The sequence below is a fragment of the Maniola jurtina genome, chromosome 18 (genome assembly GCF_905333055.1).
Source record: "Maniola jurtina chromosome 18, ilManJurt1.1, whole genome shotgun sequence".
In the NCBI taxonomy this organism is placed as follows: Eukaryota; Metazoa; Arthropoda; class Insecta; order Lepidoptera; family Nymphalidae; genus Maniola; species Maniola jurtina.
The window spans coordinates 3,621,486-3,641,513 of record NC_060046.1 but is presented as its reverse complement, the minus strand read 5'-3'; the positions used below and the strand labels follow the sequence as shown (position 1 = coordinate 3,641,513).

At 37.7% G+C, this 20,028-nt stretch overlaps 2 protein-coding genes across 3 annotated transcripts; one reads left to right on the top strand and one right to left on the bottom strand.

Moving 5' to 3' along the window:
* The first annotated feature begins 559 nt into the window (after positions 1-559).
* Positions 560-5,144, top strand: LOC123874470 (pre-mRNA-splicing factor RBM22). The gene is made up of 7 exons (XM_045919855.1): positions 560-811; positions 897-950; positions 1,048-1,541; positions 2,225-2,398; positions 3,263-3,405; positions 4,217-4,332; positions 4,792-5,144. Exons 1-7 carry the CDS (start codon positions 758-760, stop codon positions 4,972-4,974), a joined length of 1,218 nt encoding a protein of 405 aa, XP_045775811.1. The 5' UTR covers positions 560-757; the 3' UTR covers positions 4,975-5,144.
* A 986-nt stretch (positions 5,145-6,130) lies between these two features.
* On the bottom strand, positions 6,131-18,861 carry LOC123874471 (secretory carrier-associated membrane protein 1). Of its 2 annotated transcripts, XM_045919856.1 has the most exons (9): positions 18,646-18,861; positions 18,467-18,568; positions 17,170-17,307; positions 16,543-16,551; positions 14,013-14,217; positions 12,844-13,102; positions 12,432-12,549; positions 11,397-11,562; positions 6,131-10,658 (listed from the first exon to the last, which is right to left on the bottom strand). In XM_045919856.1, the coding sequence occupies exons 1-8, from the start codon at positions 18,700-18,702 to the stop codon at positions 11,407-11,409; spliced, it is 1,044 nt and encodes a 347-aa protein (XP_045775812.1). In that variant the 5' UTR covers positions 18,703-18,861; the 3' UTR covers positions 6,131-10,658; positions 11,397-11,406. The 2 variants fall into 2 exon arrangements, with proteins under 2 accessions (XP_045775812.1, XP_045775813.1); XM_045919857.1 differs by lacking the exon at positions 16,543-16,551.
* Positions 18,862-20,028: the final 1,167 nt, after the last annotated feature.

The window sequence follows — 20,028 nt, the reverse complement described above, 5'->3', positions numbered from 1 at the left end:
CCACAGACCAGTAATCCTGGCTAGGTATATACATGACATTTTTTTGACACTTCTTTAAGATAGGTTGGCAGCACTGAACATAAGCATAGCTCAGCATAGATTATGATTATAGTGCGTTTCATCGAATAGTACCTATGGCGTTATGTTGGCTCCTCTGTCTGTTGGGTGGTCATTGGCACCATATCGGCATGAGGAGACGCAGATTTTGTTTATTTTCATTTGATTTTCATTTTATTCATTCAGGAAAATCTAATGAAAATAAACAAAATCTGCGTCTTCTTATGGAAATATGGTGCCAATGACTTGGACAGACAGGGGAGCCAACATAACGCCATAGGTACTATTCGATGAAACGCACTATACATACCTAACTACTCTTTGTAGCATAGAAGTTTCTGATTTCAAGACTACAAAAAGACTCTGGAGTCCTGGACTCTGGATACCAAAAAAAAGGCAGGAATCCAGATCCGTGGAACCCAGAATCAAAAGGCAAAGAATAATGTTGCCAGTACTGTATGTAGTTTTATGATTTTGTCTTTTACTTAGGTTATTCATCTGTGGATAACTTAAAAAAATTAAAATGGCGCCGTCAGCATTTGATTTGAGCTTGTATAGTTAATTAATATAAGTTTATATTTTAAGTGGAAATTCAGTTTGTAATCAAGCTAATTAATCGACAACGCTAACAAGTCTTTATTTGTCATTTTTATTTTACTTTGCGTGCCGTCATAATAGTAGTCATTTATCAAACGTAACAATGGCTGTGTCCAAATCAACAAACACGTACAATCGTCAAAATTGGGAGGATTCAGTGAGTTATTTCACGACATTGTTCATATATCTTGTTGAAGATGTAATTTTATCTGATGTTTCAGTAAACCAATTTTTTTTTCTAGGACTTCCCGATTTTATGTCAGACGTGTCTTGGGGATAACCCCTACATTCGTATGGTTAGTATTTCGAAATTACTTGATATCAGCTGAAATAACGTAAGATTTACCTACCTAAATGTGTTATTAATCATTGTTTATTACGTTTTTCCTGCAGACCAAAGAGAAGTACGGCAAGGAATGTAAAATCTGTATTCGTCCGTTCACCGTCTTCCGTTGGTGCCCCGGAGCGAGAATGCGATTTAAGAAGACTGAGATTTGTCAAACATGCTCCAAGCTTAAAAATGTATGCCAAACGTGTCTGCTAGACCTTGAGTATGGATTACCAATACAAGTGAGAGACGCAGCTCTAAAAATTCAAGATGACCTACCTCGGAATGAAGTGAACAAGGAATACTATATACAAAATCTAGATAGTCAAATGTCTAAGTTTGATGCTACCCAACCAAGCAACTCTGCTTTGAAATCAAAGGGAGCATCTGACCTTCTTTTGCGTTTGGCGCGAACTGCTCCTTATTATAAGAGGAACAGACCACATGTTTGCTCTTTTTGGGTGAAAGGGGAGTGCAGGAGAGGAGAAGAGTGTCCATACAGGCATGAGAAACCAACGGACCCAGATGATCCATTAGCAGACCAAAATATAAAGGATAGGTACTTATTTTTTCAGATTTTTAATTAAAGTATAATGAAAAAATAGGTCTTTGTGCTATCAGTGATTTGATTATTTCCTAGGCATATTATGAAATCCTGGAAGAACTAGAATACTTAAATTGATTACCTCATTTCACTAAAAGGCTAACTGCAACTTGTTTGATGTTATTTGTCTGATTAGGGGTGGTCTGCCAATCTTTTGCTTTCCAGTGTTAGTTTGTCATTCTAGCACCTTGGGTCCCCATGAAAGTGTTGTAATCAATTTGTAATCAAAGTATTGATTTTTCGAATCATGTGCCTGTCCATTGTCATTTCACCCTTGTTTCATAACTAAAAAATTGTTTGTTAAGAGCTGTGATAACCTAGTGGTTAAGATGTCGGCCTTCTATTCGGGGGTTCGATCCCAGACATGTATCTTTAGAGGTACATGTCTGGGTTTCAGAGTTGTGTGTTTTAAGCAATTGAATATCACTTGCTTTAACATTGAAGAAAAACATTGTGATGAAACCTGCATGCCTGAGATTGTTCTCCAAGGCGTGTAAAGTCTGGGAATCTACACTGCTAGAGTGGCCAGCATGAAATACTGGCCTAAACCCTTTTCCTGTCAGAACCAGTAGCTCAATAGTGGGCCATTGCTGGGCCATTCATAATTCATCAAGATAATGGTGGTGATTTTTTTTCAGATACTATGGTGTAAATGATCCGGTAGCTGAGAAGCTGATGCGTCGCGCGGCCGCCATGCCAGCCCTGCCGCCGCCCGAGGACCGCACAGTGACTACCCTGTATATCGGCAACCTGCCTGAGAATATCACAGAGGAGGAGCTGAGGGGACATTTCTATCAGTATGGAGAGATAAGGTATGATTGTTTGATAACTTTGAATGAAAAGAGCAGGTTATAGGGGTATTAAAGCTCTCTCGCCAAAGTTGGTTACCAGTACCACCATACATCTGTAATCTATACTAATATTATAAAGAGGAAACCTTTGTATTTTTGTATGTTTGTAATGAATAGGCTCAAAAACTACTGGACCGATTTCAAAATTTCTTTTACCATTACTTAGAGGGATTCTTCCGAATCCGTATAGGCTATATTTTATCCCGGAAAATAGATAGGATTTTTCGTGGTAGAGTCCACCCGTGCGAAGCCGGGGCGGGTCGCTAGTGTATTATAAAGGTAAAAGTTTGTGTGTATGTGTGTGTGTGTGTGTATGTTTGTGTGTGTGTATGTTTGTTACTCCTTCACGCAAAAACTACAAGACGTATTAGCATATAGGCTGCTTTTTATCCCGGAAAATCAAAGAGTTCCCACGGGATTTTGAAAAACCTAAATCCACGCGGGCGAAGTCGCGGGCATCGGCTAGTTAACTAAGGTGTACCCTCACTTTGAGCCAAGTGCATGCATGCCTATTAGCTGCTGAGTTATTCAACACCTTCAATAACAATGCTTGCTAAGCAAGTTAATGGGACTGTGATTGACATTTGGTGCCACTTGCACAGGCTTGGCAATATATTTGAACAAACAACTCGGCAAGAATCCAGCAAAACCATTAAATATGTAGTCTTTTTCAATCTCTCTTTCTCTGTCTTATGTGTGTGTGTCGTATTTCTCATTGCTGAATGTTGTGACCCCTTTCCATTTAATCCATGATAATAGTTTTTTTGTGTGTGTGTGTGTGTTTCCTGGTCCTACAGAATACAAAGATTAAATTGTTTTTTGCAGGTCATTGACCCTAGTGCCGCGTGCACAATGTGCCTTCGTGCAGTACACCACGCGCAGCGCGGCCGAGCACGCTGCAGAGAAGACCTTCAACCGCCTGGTCATTGGCGGCAAGAGACTCACCATCAAGTGGGGGAAATCTCAGGGTAAACTTTATACCACTATCTAAATTCAAATTCAAATTATTTTTATTCAATTAAACTTTTACAAGTGTTTTGAATCGTCAAAATAATCTATCACTGGTTCGGAATGCTGTTCCTACCGAGAAGAACCGTATCTATATACGTCTCTATATCTGAGTATAACTGAGTAGGCTCCTGTGGAGTGGTGCAGGAGGGGTGACATTGTTCGGTATAGACGTAATTAATAGAAGACAACTCTTACGATATTTACAAACTTGTAATTATTGAGTATGATCATCATCATTATTGTGCGGCCGTTTTAAGTTACTCTGGTCTGGTTCTCCTCATTTCTGATTCAATCACATAGAAAAAGTTTAGTTTCTAGGGTTCCATACCTCAAAAAGAAAAAAGAAACCCTTACAGGATCACTTTGTTGTGTCTGTCTTTCCGTCTGTTGTGTCTGTTAAGAAAACCAATAGTATATCTACCCATTGACCTAGAATCATGGGCAGGTAGCTAGGTCTTATAGCATGTGTAAAATGTAGCATGTGTAAAAACGCACAACAGACGGAAACGTTTAAGTGCGGAAACCAGCCCAGAGAGAAGAAGCATGGTAAAGGAAAAAATTCGAAAACCGTGAATTTGTGGTTAAATCACAAAAAAAAATTAATATGTGTTCACGAAAAAATTAATCCACTAAGTCACATAAAGATGGCTTTGCTGTCAGTAACTTGCAGTGTTGTACATAAAAATGTTGAAATATCTTTTACAAGAGTATGGAAACCTTTGTTTGCGAGTCCGATTCGCACTTGACCAATTCTTTATTCCTTCGCAGGTCGCCAAGGCCCTAACGATAAGAATGAGGCTATGCCAGCATTGGAGCCTGTCCCTGGTCTGCCGGGAACTCTACCGCCGCCGCCGCCAGCGTTCTTACATCCATTCCCGCCACAGGTAAAGTTTTTTCTGTATTAGCTACTAGGTTAAATGAGAAAAAGGTAAAGGTTAAGATAACCTATGATTCAAATTAAAGAAAGAAGCAAACCTGCTTATTATTTTTCAATTTTTGTACCCTTTTATTTTGATAGAATACCAGTTTTCTTAAAGTCCCGGTTATTGTAGGGAGCATCTGATAATAACTAAAAGTCTAAGCATCCAAATCTCCTTTTCTGAGTCAAGTTGTATGTGGAAAGATCTGGGAATCCACTGCATTACTATCCCAAAAATCCCATTATGTTATTAATGTAATGGCAATTAATTATAAATGGCAATAAGAAATACGACCTTCAGTGGAGAGGGGCAACGCAAGCACAACAAACGGAAACGTTTAAGTGGGAAAGCCAGCCCAGAGAGAAGAAAGAAGTATTATGACGTAGAAAGAGATGCAATATTAAATCTATATTTGTCCACCAGATGCCGCCACCACCAAACAGACCCAACGATTTCTTCAACCTGCATCACTACGCGGGGCCCGCGTGGGGCGCGCCCTGGGGAGGCATGGCGCCGCCCGTGCCGCCCCCGCCCGCGCTGCACTACCCCAGCCAAGACCCCGCCAGGCTGGGCGCACATGCGCATGCGTCCGCACCACAGACATAACACAGGCTCTTTTAGCTTCCTGCTGATGTGCATATCATGCATATTATTTAGTATAAGAGACGGGTCTGCCCGTGAAATTCAAATTTAATTTGGTTTTTCGTAATTTGTAAACTAATACGACAACGTAGGCTTATGGCATTCTAATTCCGACAATGGCAGTATCATCTTCACAGGATTACATAAAAATCTTTACTTGAAAGTGTTCAGTTTAAGAAATTTGTCAAAATAATGAGTTTGACATGAGTTACAAATTAGTTGTTACTATAGCTAATTTCTTAAACTGGACCCTTTCAAGTAAAGATTTTTATATAAACCTGTGAGGATGATGCTGCCATTGGCGCAATTCAAGTGCCATAAGCCTACTTTGTCGTATTTGTTTACAAATTGCGAAAAACCAAATTAAATTTGAATTTCGCGGGCAGACCAGACTCTTGAATCTGTTTCAATCATGAAGTTGTTAGTCAACAAACTATTATTTTGACATGTAAAAATAAATAATTGATGAAGTTCCCGTCAGACTGGGCGCCCATGCGCATGTGTTACCACCACAGACTTACACGCGTATTCACAAACGTTACTATGAGGCCTCATAGTGCGCTCGAACGCACAGTGTCGGTTCCACCAATCAGATGACTGTATCACGTCAGTTTACAATGATCTGATTGGTGGAACCTATTGGTGGAGCGCACTGTGAGACCTCGTAGTAATGATTGTTAATACTATCCTTAGTATAATTATGCATATTATCTAAGGCATATTGTAATAATGAAATTGACAAATCACTATTGTTCTAGCGTATAAAAATAAATTATATTAATGAAGATATAATAGATGAAGATATAAGATGTATATAAGTTGTTTTATTCTTAGGGCCGGCGCACATATGGCGGAGCGCAGCGCATAGCATGCCCGCGAAGTTTTCTAATCGCGTGACACATTACGCGAATTTCTACCAGAGAATGCGCGGGACTGCGCGCGGATGCGCGAGTATCCGCACGGGTGCACAATTGATTTTAGACATTTCAATGAGGACAATGTCATATTTTGACTGAAAAATGCTCTGCGCTGCGCTCCGCCATATGTGCGCCGGCCCTTATGGACTAAGAGCCCGTGAAAGCCAGATTTTCGAGGTTAATAAATAAATAAAACTACACAATTCGGAAACTATATTTAATATTAATTATTATAAGTTCATAACATGACTTAATCGTTACAAAACAGTTAAATATTTAGGTATAACTACGCCTTCGCTTACCATTATCTGGGTAAGGACGGTCTCACAATAACTTACATTAATACTAGGCCCAGATATAATTAATATAAATAGATGATAAATTCTGCGCGCTGAATTGAAGGAGAATAGTTGTTAATGCACTTGGCCACTTTTCACTGTCATTTTTTAGTCAAAATTACTTTTGACCAACCTCATTCGTCAAAACTAGTATTGACTGTTTATCCCAGTAAAGTTTTGACAGACAAAATATTTATACAAAGTTGTATGTTTATCTCTGTTCCACATATTTTAGAAATGTAATTAGCTATCTCACTTGTAAGCAAGCGTTTCTACTTTGTAGATATATTCGCGATTCGGCGCGCAGAATTAAATTGTCCTAACCAAGGACTAAGTGATAGTTAAATTCAATATTTATTTTTTAAAGTTTAGGGTATACACGCACATTAAATAAGTCACGACTTTATTGGTGGATGGTTTTTTTATGCAACAACCAGTGGCGTGCACTCCATAGATGCAAAAGGACTGACTCCTAGGGCATTTTATGAATTATTTAGTTCTTGTAGGCTGAGGAATAATTAAATACAGTACCCGCGCAGGAAATATTGTATATCGAAATTTAGAAAGATATAGCGGTTTCGTTGTCTCTGTCGTTGAGACCAACAAAACGTCACATAAGTATGAGTGACAGAGACAACGCTCTACGAAGCCAAAATCCCTTTCTAAAGGTCGATGAACAATATTTCCTGTCCGCTACTGTAGGTACTTTGTTGCAATAATTTATTATGTATTTGTTATTATCTATTGCCTATCGCTTAACACCAGATGCACGCAGAGTGATATTTTTTTTAACGTATTTGTTGTCTTTTAGATCAACCGTATATCCTACAAAAATACCTTCATAGAAATAATCAGTCCTCAAGTCTTATACAATCCCTTCACTCAAGCAAATTAAGAACAAATATTTAGACAATTTTTGTTCTAGTTAAGAACTTTTACTCTTCATCCCTAGTTCGATTTTGCAACATATTAAAATATTTTGAGATTTTCGATGATAGTTTTCGAAATCTTCACAATCTTGTTCCTTCTTCACCGTTCTGTTACAGTACAGCTTGAAACTGTGAGTGTAGGCATCCTTATGTGGTCCACGTTCAATCTTCTCGCACGAAACGTTTTAGTTCAACGTTTCTGATACGAAACGCTAAGGTTTAGCCCTTACGGCGTCCGTGTTTTCATCCACGTATAAGGAACTAGAGGATGCCCGCGGCTTCGCCCGCGTGGATTTCGGTTTTTTTAAATCCCGTGGGAACTCTTTGATTTTCCGGGATAAAAAGTAGCCTATGTCCTTCCCCGGGATGTATCCCATGTCTGTACCAAATTTCATTCAAATCGGTTCAGCGGTTGGGCCGTGAAAACGTAGCAGACAGACAGACAGACAGACTGACACACTTTCGCATTTATAATATTAGTATGGATAGGTGTCTTCTAGGGCCTAGAATCTAGGCAAACGTGCTCAAACCTAGAACTCTTCATTGCTTTCCACAATCCGATTATTGTCGTTTAACGCGAGCCTATCTTGAATAATTAAGAAAATATAGGCTAAAATATACCAGCTCCGTGTTTTAAATCGAACAGAATTGCCACTAATTTTTACAAAGGATTTATTTTACAAAGTTTCAACTAAGCATCTTTCGAAAACCATAAAAGCTTGTAATAGGGATACAGTTTTCTTACAATTTCCTTCACTTATTAACTTCACGTCTATGGTTACTTTGGATTACCTTATGTCTATTTTATACATCGATAAACGGTTGAAGTCTTGTGCATCTAATATGATATTATGGATTTTATATTACGTCACCAAAGGGCAAGGAGTCACACCTCTAAAGACCGTTCACTATAATTTGTCCTTTGCCGTCACGTTGGCACCATTGCTTTATTCCTTAGAACATAAGGATTATTATTGTGTGAACTGTAATAGTGCCAACATGAAGGCAAGGGACAAGTTAAAGTGAACGTAGTTTAGGAAACATCAAAATTAAGTAAACGGTCCGATTATACAAATATAAATTCACATTTAAACACCACACTACATTTGAAAATCGAACATCGACAAAATCGTTAAAATTTTTGAATGGGCGTTCTGAAATATTTACATTTAACGCCCATGGAATGTTAAACATTCTATAGAAATGAAATAATCTAAATACTGACCAAATCAAAACGCTAAAATATTGTCGAGTTTATTGCATACAAATAAAAATATAAACGAAAAGCATAAACAATGTTAATTTAATGACTTGCCTTTTAATCTGTGTAGCTTTTTTTACTGACGTAGCGAAGATAATAGAGACAGAATGTCAAGCCTCATGGTTAGCAAAAGTTAACACACATTTTATTATTATTGAAAATAGAGTTCTACTATTCTGCTGAGTGGTGCAATTGGTGCGGTGAATCGTTTTAATGGCATGAAGTTTAAAGCATCCATAAGCTCGTGGTTATAACTAGCATTAACTAAACGTTTAAATAGCGTGTTGTCATAGCGATGAAGTACCTCAAATATTATTGTAAACGTAATGTTAAAACGTTGACCTATTACGCATATTTGAACACTATCATACGTGGTAAAGAAAAAAGATAATATAGGAGAGGATTCATATATGAAATCGTCGTTGTTTAAAAAAATAATGAACTGGCAACACTAGTCAGAAGTTTGCGAAAGTAAAGGTTATTGTTTTCGGCTCTGGATTCTAGCTTTTAAGTGATGCCAGATTCAAAAGGATTTGATACTCGTTACTTTCAGGGACCTAGTTAGTTCAATAAAACAAAGAATATACTTAATACAATAATTAATAATGATAAATTAAAATATGCACAGCCGTACGCCGTTGTGGCCGTAGAAATAATTTTATAATGCTGATCGCGTTTATGTAAACAGCTGCACGCGCCGAACGCAACGAATTGTACAATTTTGAATATGGAACGAGGCGACATCAGCATCAGCACAACGCGCTTAAGATCCCTTTACAATGCCCGGTAAATAACTTGAACAATGGCGTTGATTCTGATATCTTTTTCTAAACTAACTTTAGAGTATGTGCATCTTTTTCTTACCAATGTACTGACAATGTACAAGAAAAGGACTGACAAACTTAATTCAGCATAGCTATTAAATTTGTATAGCAGCACTAAAATTTAGTCTTTAATTTAAAATTCATTTTTCATCTTTTTTTTGCAATATTAAAAAGCGAGAAATGCAGATACCCTTTTAGTTTAACGAAAAACATAAGCATCGACAGCATTGACATGCAACTAGGCCTAACATTTCTACTGGACAATATGTACTTAATAACATCTCATTGTAAAAAATGATTCTGCTAATAAAAATCTTGAATCTTAAGTAATGCAAGTGACGTCAAAGGCATCAGATGCATTTTTGCGGCGCGTGCAGCTTGGGTCTCGATCAACTTAAAATGATCACCTTTCATAAAATAAGAACATTTAAAAGTCGCCATTCATAAAAGTTAGCAAATAAATTGAAAACAGATTATAAATTATAATTTATTACATATTATCGTATTAAATTATGATTATGATTTATTAAAACTAAACTTATTATTGTTTTTTTTATTTAGGAGCTATACGTTTATAACGCGGTAAATCTAGGCAAAACGGCATGATATACTTAATAATTTTTTTACACTTTTTTGACAGGACTTTGCTATATTTGCTCTGTTTCAAGTGTCATGTCAAAAGTACGGTTTCGGTTTACCCTCAGATTTTTCATTTTTTTTTTATTCAGATAGGTACAAGTTAGCCCTTGACAGCAATCTCACCTGATGGAAAGTGATGTTGCATTCTAAGATGGGAGCGGGCTAACCTGGAATGGGTATGACGTTTTTAACTAAGGTTTGCATTAAGGACTAAAATCGTTCTTTGGACATGACAGTTGCCTATCTCAAAATTCATGTACTATACAATTATGTATTTGAAAAATCCTAAAATAAACGAATAGCTTCCTAATAAAAAAAAGAAATGTTTCATGAGACGACAATAACATAATGATGATTAATTTCAGTACATTTACTATTAAATTAAACATAATGAAAAATCGTGAAACAATTTTATTTGCAAATAAAGAAGGGTTTTATATACAATATCATAAAAGAAGAATGTTTATTTTTAAAACATTCTTAATACATACATACATCAATAACAAGCTTTTTTCCGAAGTCATTTTATTTTTACATTGCCAGTGCACTGGTCGTAAAGGTCTTAAATTATTAAATCTCTGTATAACATGAATATTACATAAAATCGCGCGTGTCCACAAAAACAATAATTCAAGAAAATATTTTGATTCTGAATAGTGTATTTATATTTTGAAAAGCGCTTGTATACTATGTACTTTCGCACAAATTAAATGCTGCTTAAATATCTTATCCGATTGTACCTGAAAAATTAGAAAGATTTTTCGGTAAGTCTTTATTTATATTTAACGTGATGTGGTAAATGAAAGTACTATTTCGACGTCACTGTTGAACTAAGGCGCAAGACACAATAGTGACAGACTGACGGACAGACAGACAGACAGACAGACAGCAGAGTGACATTAATAGGGCTCCGTTTTTACCGTTTGGGAACGGAACCCTAAAAAAGGCAATACCTTGTAAATGGCTGTTCAAGACTGATGTCTGATGATGAACCAAATATGAGGATGGCAACATATTCAGGTACAAAGTAAAACTTGTTGTGAAAGGATACTGTCAAAAGAAAGGTACAGACTACTATGAAATCTAGGTATAGTTAAGGCGCGATTCTTCTTGATAACAACTCGTACTAAGCTTTTTTTACTTTGGCATAACGGTGGATAATCCGGGCGTACTAAACTCGGCAAGCATCCTCCATGTCCTGTTTTCGGTATAACAATTTTAATTTTTACCCGACTGCGGCAAAGCCAAAAGGAAGGGTTATGATTTTAGCAGTCTATGTATGTATATGTGTTTGTATCCAGATTCGGTGTGTTCCACCGTAGCGCCTAAACTACTGTGCCGATTTTGATGAATGAGGTGTCAATTGATTCTTTGTAAGGTCTGGGTGACATAGGCTATATTTTATACGAAAGGGGAGGGGAGGGGGGAGGGGGAACCCAGGAGCAAGAAGAAGATATACCGTATATGAAGGATCTCACCTCGTATAGTTCAGTATCGGTTGGCGTTAGCGATCTGCGCGTTGACGGCGGCGGCCGCGGCGCTCGAGGCTGCGGTCTGCACATGTTGGTTGCGAAGAATTTCCGTTGTGAATTCTGCTTGCGCTTTCGCGATGGACGCGCCCGTCGACCGGTAGATACGATGTACCTGGAATTATTCATAGAATAGAATAAAATAGAAATTATTTATTTGCATAATGTGTGTTCCAAAAGATGATATAATATATGATTACAAAGTTTAACACATTAGCCGTAGTGGCGTACAAATATTGTTACAATTACTACCTACAGTTAAGATAGTCATAACGATACACAGCACACGAACGATAAACAATTGAAGATTAGGTAGGCAAGTTAAACCACATAGTACAGTACGAACTTAGGTTGAGATCTACAGAACGCACTTAAAACACTGTTAAAACGAGACAGTGAAAAAGTCAAAGTGCGCTCTAAAGATTTCAACCTAAGAGCCCGCTTCATAGAACCGATAGCTTGTTGATAGGTGGAACCCAAAACAGTACTGTTTCCACTGATGACGGAAGCAACGTTATCTGTGCGTGTCATCCCTTTCCCGCTAATCACACCGCAACCCGAGTGCGCATAGTAATGCATACTAGTTTTCTGTACCTACGATAGATGGCAGTTCATATTTACAAAATATTTTTTCAGTACTAAAAAATTTTTACATTTTAAAATATTTATTTATTTATTATATTTATTTACTTCTTATAGCAGCAACAAAAATACGCACTGTGTGAACATTACAATTCTCTACCTATTACGGTTCACGAGATACAGCCCGCTGACAGACAGACAGACGTACGGACGGACAGACAGTGAAGGCTTAGGTAATAGAATAGAATATATTTTTATTCAAGTAAACTTTTACAAGTGCTTTTGAATCTTCAAAATAATATACCACTGGTTCGGAATGCCGTTCCTACCGAGAAGAACCAGCAAGAAACTCGGCGGCTGCTCCCATTGGTCACTTTTAGGTACGGAATCCAAAAAAATTACCTTAGTCATAAGCATAACATCTGCCACCAATGACGTGATGAAGCCAATGGTGACCAGGAGAGTCACGATGCCGGCGCCAACGTTCTCTCTGAACGCTGCGATACTCGTGATCAGACCACTGGAAAATAAGGTCTAGTATTAATAATCATCAACATTTTAGAGTGAGACATGGTTGCCTTAAGAAAGCTCAGAGTCACACAGTCAGGAGTCACTCTACGTGATCAGATCAGAAATGATGAGATCCGTAGGACAACCAGGGTACCTAACAATAACATTAGCTATTTTGGTTACTCTGCCAATCAGAGTAACCAACATACCTAGATTATACTACCGGTTCGGAAAGTAGTTTCTACTGAAAAGAGTTGGAAAGAAACTAAGCACGATTACGAAAATATCTAGCCAAATCACTTACCAGGAGCCTCCGCCGCTGAATCCAATAGACTGCACCAAAGTAATGATCATTTGGAACAGGAATATGAAGAAGAACACCATGAAATTGAAGGAGGAGTCGCTCCTGAAGGCCTTGTATATCGGGCGGTACCAGCAGATGAAGCTGAAGGGCGTCAGCAGAATGAAGTAGAGTATCGACAGCCCAAATACTGTGAAGCCAGCCCCAGAGAACATTAAGGCCATGCCTCCGACTATGTTCAGTGCTAGCACCAACGAGTGGACTGAAAAGAAAAATGTTGAGTTATTTTTTGCTTGTACTGTACATATATTAGTGAAGTTGTCTGTGGCTTTAACCATTGTTTTATAGAAAGCGACTTAATCAGTAACTTTCGAACAAATTATAAAAGGGACATAGAAAATATAGCAACAAGTAGTAGTAGAATTGAAATATTATAGCTTGCCGACGATTTTTGCTACAACGATTGTACCATGTGACCCCGTGGCATGCCCCAATATCTGTTGCTCTGGCGTAAATTAAGGTTATATATACTTTATGTACTCACACATCCACAGGTGGTACAGATGTCGCACGATCCTCTGGAACTCGAGGGGGATGTCGACGTTGATGTCCTGGTAGAAGCAGGGCTGGATCGGGCAGAAGGCGGGCAGCGGCGGCCAGTTGTTGCGTCTACAAGTCCGCCTCGCGTCATGTATACTCACACATCCACAGGTGGTACAGATGTCGCACGATCCTCTGGAACTCGAGGGGGATGTCGACGTTGATGTCCTGGTAGAAGCAGGGCTGGATCGGGCAGAAGGCGGGCAGCGGCGGCCAGTTGTTGCGTCTACAAGTCCGCCTCGCGTCATGTATACTCACACATCCACAGGTGGTACAGATGTCGCACGATCCTCTGGAACTCGAGGGGGATGTCGACGTTGATGTCCTGGTAGAAGCAGGGCTGGATCGGGCAGAAGGCGGGCAGCGGCGGCCAGTTGTTGCGTCTACAAGTCCGCCTCGCGTCATGTATACTCACACATCCACAGGTGGTACAGATGTCGCACGATCCTCTGGAACTCGAGGGGGATGTCGACGTTGATGTCCTGGTAGAAGCAGGGCTGGATCGGGCAGAAGGCGGGCAGCGGCGGCCAGTTGTTGCGTCTACAACTCCGCCTCGCGTCATGTATACTCACACATCCACAGGTGGTACAGATGTCGCACGATCCTCTGGAACTCGAGGGGGATGTCGACGTTGATGTCCTGGTAGAAGCAGGGCTGGATCGGGCAGAAGGCGGGCAGCGGCGGCCAGTTGTTGCGTCTGCCGGCCGAGCCTGCCCGCAGTTCCGCCTCACGCCGCGCTAACTCTTCCGCTTTCCTTTCTAACTCTTCTTGCCGCTTCTGTATTTCGATTTCAATAGGCGTCATAACTTCGTATATATTCAATAATGTACAGTCAAAAAATTGTTGGAATGGGTAACTGAAACGACTTAGAATTCACTGTCGCTTTGCATATTTTTTTTTTTATTTACAAGGAATATTTTTAGAACACTACGATTTGATTTGACATAATACACAGCGTGGCCAGAATGTTGCAATATTGAACCATTAGTTTCACATTGCAACTCAGAATTAAAAGTTAAAGTAGTTGAGATAGTGACCAAACAATATTTTTAGGTTTTTCATGCATTGAAGCCTTAAATTAAAGCAAACCCATGGTCAACTTTCTACCGAAACGAATATCCAAGTGGCACTAAAACAAAATATGAAGGAGCAAGGATGCTGTACTCTTAGTCTTAAATAGTAAATTGTTCCCGCAAAACATAAATTATGATGCGACACATTTATGCCTTGTGTGGGCATGTAATCTAGGACAAACAGTAATGGTTTTACGTATGTCAAGATAGTGTAAAAAGTTGGTTTGCAAACAAAAGTTAATTTAAAAAATATATATATAAATATACCCGCGACTTCGTTTGCGTGGATTTAGGTTTTTTGAAATCCCGTGGGAACTCTTTGGTTTTCCGGGATAAAAAGTAGCCTATGTGCTAATCCAGGATATTATCTATCTCCATTCCGAATTTCAGCCAAATCTGTCCAGTAGTTTTTGCGTGAAGGAGTAACAAACATACATACACACACACACACACACACACACACACACACACACACACACACACACACACACACACACACACACACACACACACACACACACACACATACAAACTTTCTCCTTTATAATATTAGTGTGATATCTACCTGAGAATAACTAATTATTATTATTATTTACAAGTTGATGCCTGCTACTTCGTCCGCGTAAGTTTAGTTTTTTTTTTAAATCACACGAGAATTCCTTGATTTTTTTTTCTTTTCCTTTTGATGCAAATTATCTCTGTACCAAATTTCGTCAAAATCCATTAAATAGATAGGCCGTGAAAAGTTAACAGATAGACAGATAAATACACTCACCCATTTATAATATGGGTAGCAATGACCTGACTGTGATCATGTTATCTTAGGCATAGATCCTATCCGCGTAAGTCTAGGGATCATTAATGTAATCTATGCAATATTTACACACACAGTTGACCTCAACGGTAATAAGCAAATAACAAGCACTCTGCTAAATTAGGTCAAATAGTGAATGTAGAACTTTGATTTCTACACTGTGGGGTATATGCAAATGTGGATGATTGTTCTACTTAATTTAACCTTAGATATTATTACTTACATCTGATAAACTAACTTATGCGCGCGACTTCGTCCGCGAACAAACCCTTATACCCCGGGGTTGAATTTTCAAAAATCCATTTACTCCTTAGGGGTTGAATTCTCAAAAATCCTTTCTTAGCAGATATCTACGTCATAATAGCTATCTGCATGCCAAATATCAGCCTGATCCGTTTAGTAGTTTGAGCGTTGATAGATCAGTTAGTCTAACACTCATTGTAATTGTTATCAAAATATCCTACCACATAGAATTTCCCATAGCAATGCATTGATCAACAGTCTGACTGTAGATAAACAGTGTGAGTTAGTCATCATAATATTATTATCATTGTGATAAAAAAGTTGCGCTTTATTACAAATGTGTGTGCAGATTGTTCCCACAATTTCATCCATTACATACTTAAAGGTCTTCTTAGAGGTCAATTTGAATCATATGCAAATATTATTTTATCATCTTCATCAACCCACGGCTCACTACTAAGCACAGGTGTCCTCTCAGCGAAGGTTTTGGCCACACTCCACCATGGTGGCCAAGTGCGGTTTGGCAGACACACAACATTGAGAACATTATGGAGAATCCTCAGGAATGCAGTTTTCTTCACGATGTTTTCCTTCACGTTAAAGCAAGCGATATTTTGTTGTTTAATACTCACATAGCTTCGAAAAGTTAAAAAAGATAATAAATATTATAATGTTTTAAATACTAAACTGGTAATTCTGGATTTTTTGTGCTTCTCCCTTTTGTTTCAGGGACAATAATCTGAGACTGTTCTATAAGATTCTGGCATTTCCTACATTGGGTTGATAATAATATTTACATTGTTTAGATTTCTTTGTTAAAATATATTGGGCGATAGAGGTATAGATAACGTGCGATAAGAAATCTTATATGGAAAGATAAGTATAAGACTAAAGTAATACATACATGCAAAGATAATTAAACATCTACATCTAAATGACTAATAATCACAAAAAATAAGTGACGGGTGTTACCTTTAGCTCCTTTAGTGCAAGTTTGGAAGCAAAGAAAAACCGAAAGTGTGTTAATAGCATGCATACCAAAACATACATACTCCTCATTAAAACATTTTATTCAAAGAGCCAAGTCTCAAATAGGAAAATCAATTTTCTACTTTGCAACTGATTGCATAGGTACATACATACATACATAGGTAATTGAGACTTGCTTGCGTTGAGGTTTTAGGTCCAGTATCCACCAAAGTGGAGATGTGTTTAGCAGACCAATCAAATTTTATTGATAGTTGATGTGTAAAAATTATCAATAAAATATGGCATAGATTTTATGTTTTTCTCTAAGCTAAATTTAGAGTATCTGTATCTTTTCTTTTTTAATATTGCCTACTAAAGGACGGTAGATGAATTTTACATTTAAAGATTCTAAATTTTAATGCAGTTAAAGTCACAAGGTTTGACAGCTCGAATTAAATTTAAAATTGACAAACTGTAACTGTTCTTTTCATATTACATCAGTAAAAAGAGGAAGCAAATACTCTAAAAGTTAGTTGTGCTCAAATAGTCCCAATATCTATTTATATTTATGTGCACCTAAATTGTGTACAGTTTGCTTTTCCATTTCTCAGTATACACTACGATACTTACTTGAAAGTCAGCTGTGGTGAAGTTAGGTGGGGGTGCTTGGCTCTGTGATTGTTGGCTTGGCCGTGTGTACTGGCCACCACCGGCCGGTGGGGGAGACACTGCCTGCATGATGGCCGGCTGTGTGGGTTGCTGGGCAGGCTGGGGCAGAAAACCAAAGTCAAATATTTGATATAAAGTTAGCCCATTATCTCAAGCTACATCATTTGGTATCGTCAAATCCTTTGAAACATTTTTTGACCAACAGAGTTATGTACATTTGGAAGAAATTAGGAATTTATTTGTAGCACACTCCAAACTCATGTAGTTTAGCTTTCATTTGAATACTAATCGTAACCAGTCAAACTCAATGGTAGACTCATTTTAGAAATTAATTTTTATGTTAGTCGTTTTCCAAATCTATACTAATATTATAAATGTGAAAGTGTGTCTGTCTGTCTGCTATCTTTTTGCGGCCCAACAGTTTGACTGATTTTGAAGAAGTTTGGTACAGTTTACGTTTGATACACCTTACATCCTGGGAACAGATATAGGCTACTTTTTATCAAAGAAAATCAAAGAATTTGGATCATGGGATTTTTATAAAACCTAAATCCATGCAGATGAACGAACCCACGGGCATCATCTAGTTTCTGTATAAATGTGTAGTTCTAAAGGTACACGGGCTCAAAGATTTACATACAAATTTTTGGAGCTACACATTTATTTACAGAAATGTGACAAACTACAGACACATATTTGATTCTATAAAATTCAAAATTTGATTGAGTTTCATTGGTTGGTATTCAAATGCAAACCAAACTACATTTGTATGGATAGTGCTGGAGAGCATGCTACGAAAACTGCTTTTAACTATCTGGCATAGTAATAAATCTTCATAACGGAAGTTACAAATTACTTAATCAGAGTTGAATGGTATTGGATCACCCTTAAAGCTCATTTAATTCAATCTTGAATATAAACTTCGTGTAACCATCCTGCTGCTTGCAATCATGTGTAGCCATAATTAAACTTGTATTACTGTACTCTACTGTATAACTTTTCCTGAATGAAAAGCCTAGTATACAGGTGAGGCAAATGAGGTAGATATTCCTGCAAGTGAAGTGTTGGGTACTGTGTTGTAAGTACAACAAAGAGTTAGTCCTATAAACAATATGAAATATCTTAGTAAAAACGATCAAATTATCTAAAAGAAAGACATTGTATATAAATCAATTATCACACGTCTCAAGCGCTATCGTTAATAAATAGGGTCGCATTATCAACCCACTATTAATCGAGAAATGACTAATAATCTCACCAAAGGCTGATTTGCATTTTGTTGTCCATCAAAGGGATTGTAGTCATCGAGACCTCTCGTAGCATTGTTAGTACTTCTAGCCACTTGCTGCACAGCTGGATCCTGCAATAAATCAAGCAGTAAACGCTAGAGATTTATCTCTAAACAGATTTTTAGTAGGTAAGGGAAAATCTACTCACCGCAAAGGGATTGTCTATGGCTGGATCACTAAATGGATTATCTTCGAATTTCGACATTCCTTATTCTAAACTACGCCACTGTATACTTTATTAGGATTACGCAGCGCAAAATAAATAGTCGTTAACTATATTTTTAACATTAATGATGATAAATATTTAATCAATCCACAAAATTGACAGTTTGGATAATGGTGACGAAGTGACAGATAATGACAGACCAGAGATGACCACTGACAGTAACGTAACTGGTTTTACGGCTCTGGGTTCTAACTTTTTTAAGGACCACTGACAGATCAAGCAGACAAATAACATATAAATTAAATGATATCGCCGCGCTGGTCGCAGCTCACACAGTAAAAACAGGTTTCTTCCAGTAAAATGGATAACATTAGTACAGTATTTAGGGATTAAAGAATGCCATATATTGCGAAATATTTTGATGGTAGATTTTTTCAATTAATCAATGAACTCTACAATTAATTAAAAACTAGACAAGTGCGAGTTGGACTTCTGTAGGAAGGGTTCTGTCCATCATACAAAAATAACACTTTTTTAATATTTCTTCGTGATGTAACCTCAATTTCATGGTTTTCGGATTTCCCTTTACTTGTGATTTTTGAAAATTGCAATTTATAGCTGCCAAGATCAATGGGAAGTTCCTTCTGACAGATAAACAATAACGGGATTCTATAAGGATTCCTTTTTGTACCTCTGGAGATACGGAACACAAGTGTGTAGAGTATCAAAGACTCATTATTTTATTTTTTGATAACTAATAACAATTGAAAGAGGACTCCAATATGAATCTACAATTACCTTTCTACATTTAGATAGTAGATACCCTTCTTTTTTGTGCTAACCACGGAGCATAAAATGAAAGAGATAGCTGTTTTTCAGCATTACCTGCCGGGCGATTCAGAAGAAAGTTCAGAACACTCGATTCGGTAAGTTACCGAATGATAACTTACCGAATCGAGGTGTTCTGAATCGCCCAGCAGCATGCACTAACAGCTATAATTTAGGTAGAATAACTACATGCCTACATGCTAAGTCCAAAGTTCCGGCTCTGGTAGCTGGCTCTGGCGACTACATTTCTTTCCTTCCTGGTTCCAGCTAAGTCATTTAATACTAATTCTATGGAGTATGGACGTAAAATGTGCCGACTACTGACTAAAAACCAGTTAGCGACTGATTTGACAAGCATTTGTTGAAAAGATTACTTTGCTGACTCCAGATAATATTATGATGATATTATTAACTATGTTGATTCTATGCTAAATTCTATAGACATATAAGAAAAGTCAACTAATTTTCACAGCCAGAATTCAATGATCATAATATTGTGGGTTTTGATTTTGCCCTCTAGCTCTCTAATCTTTATTC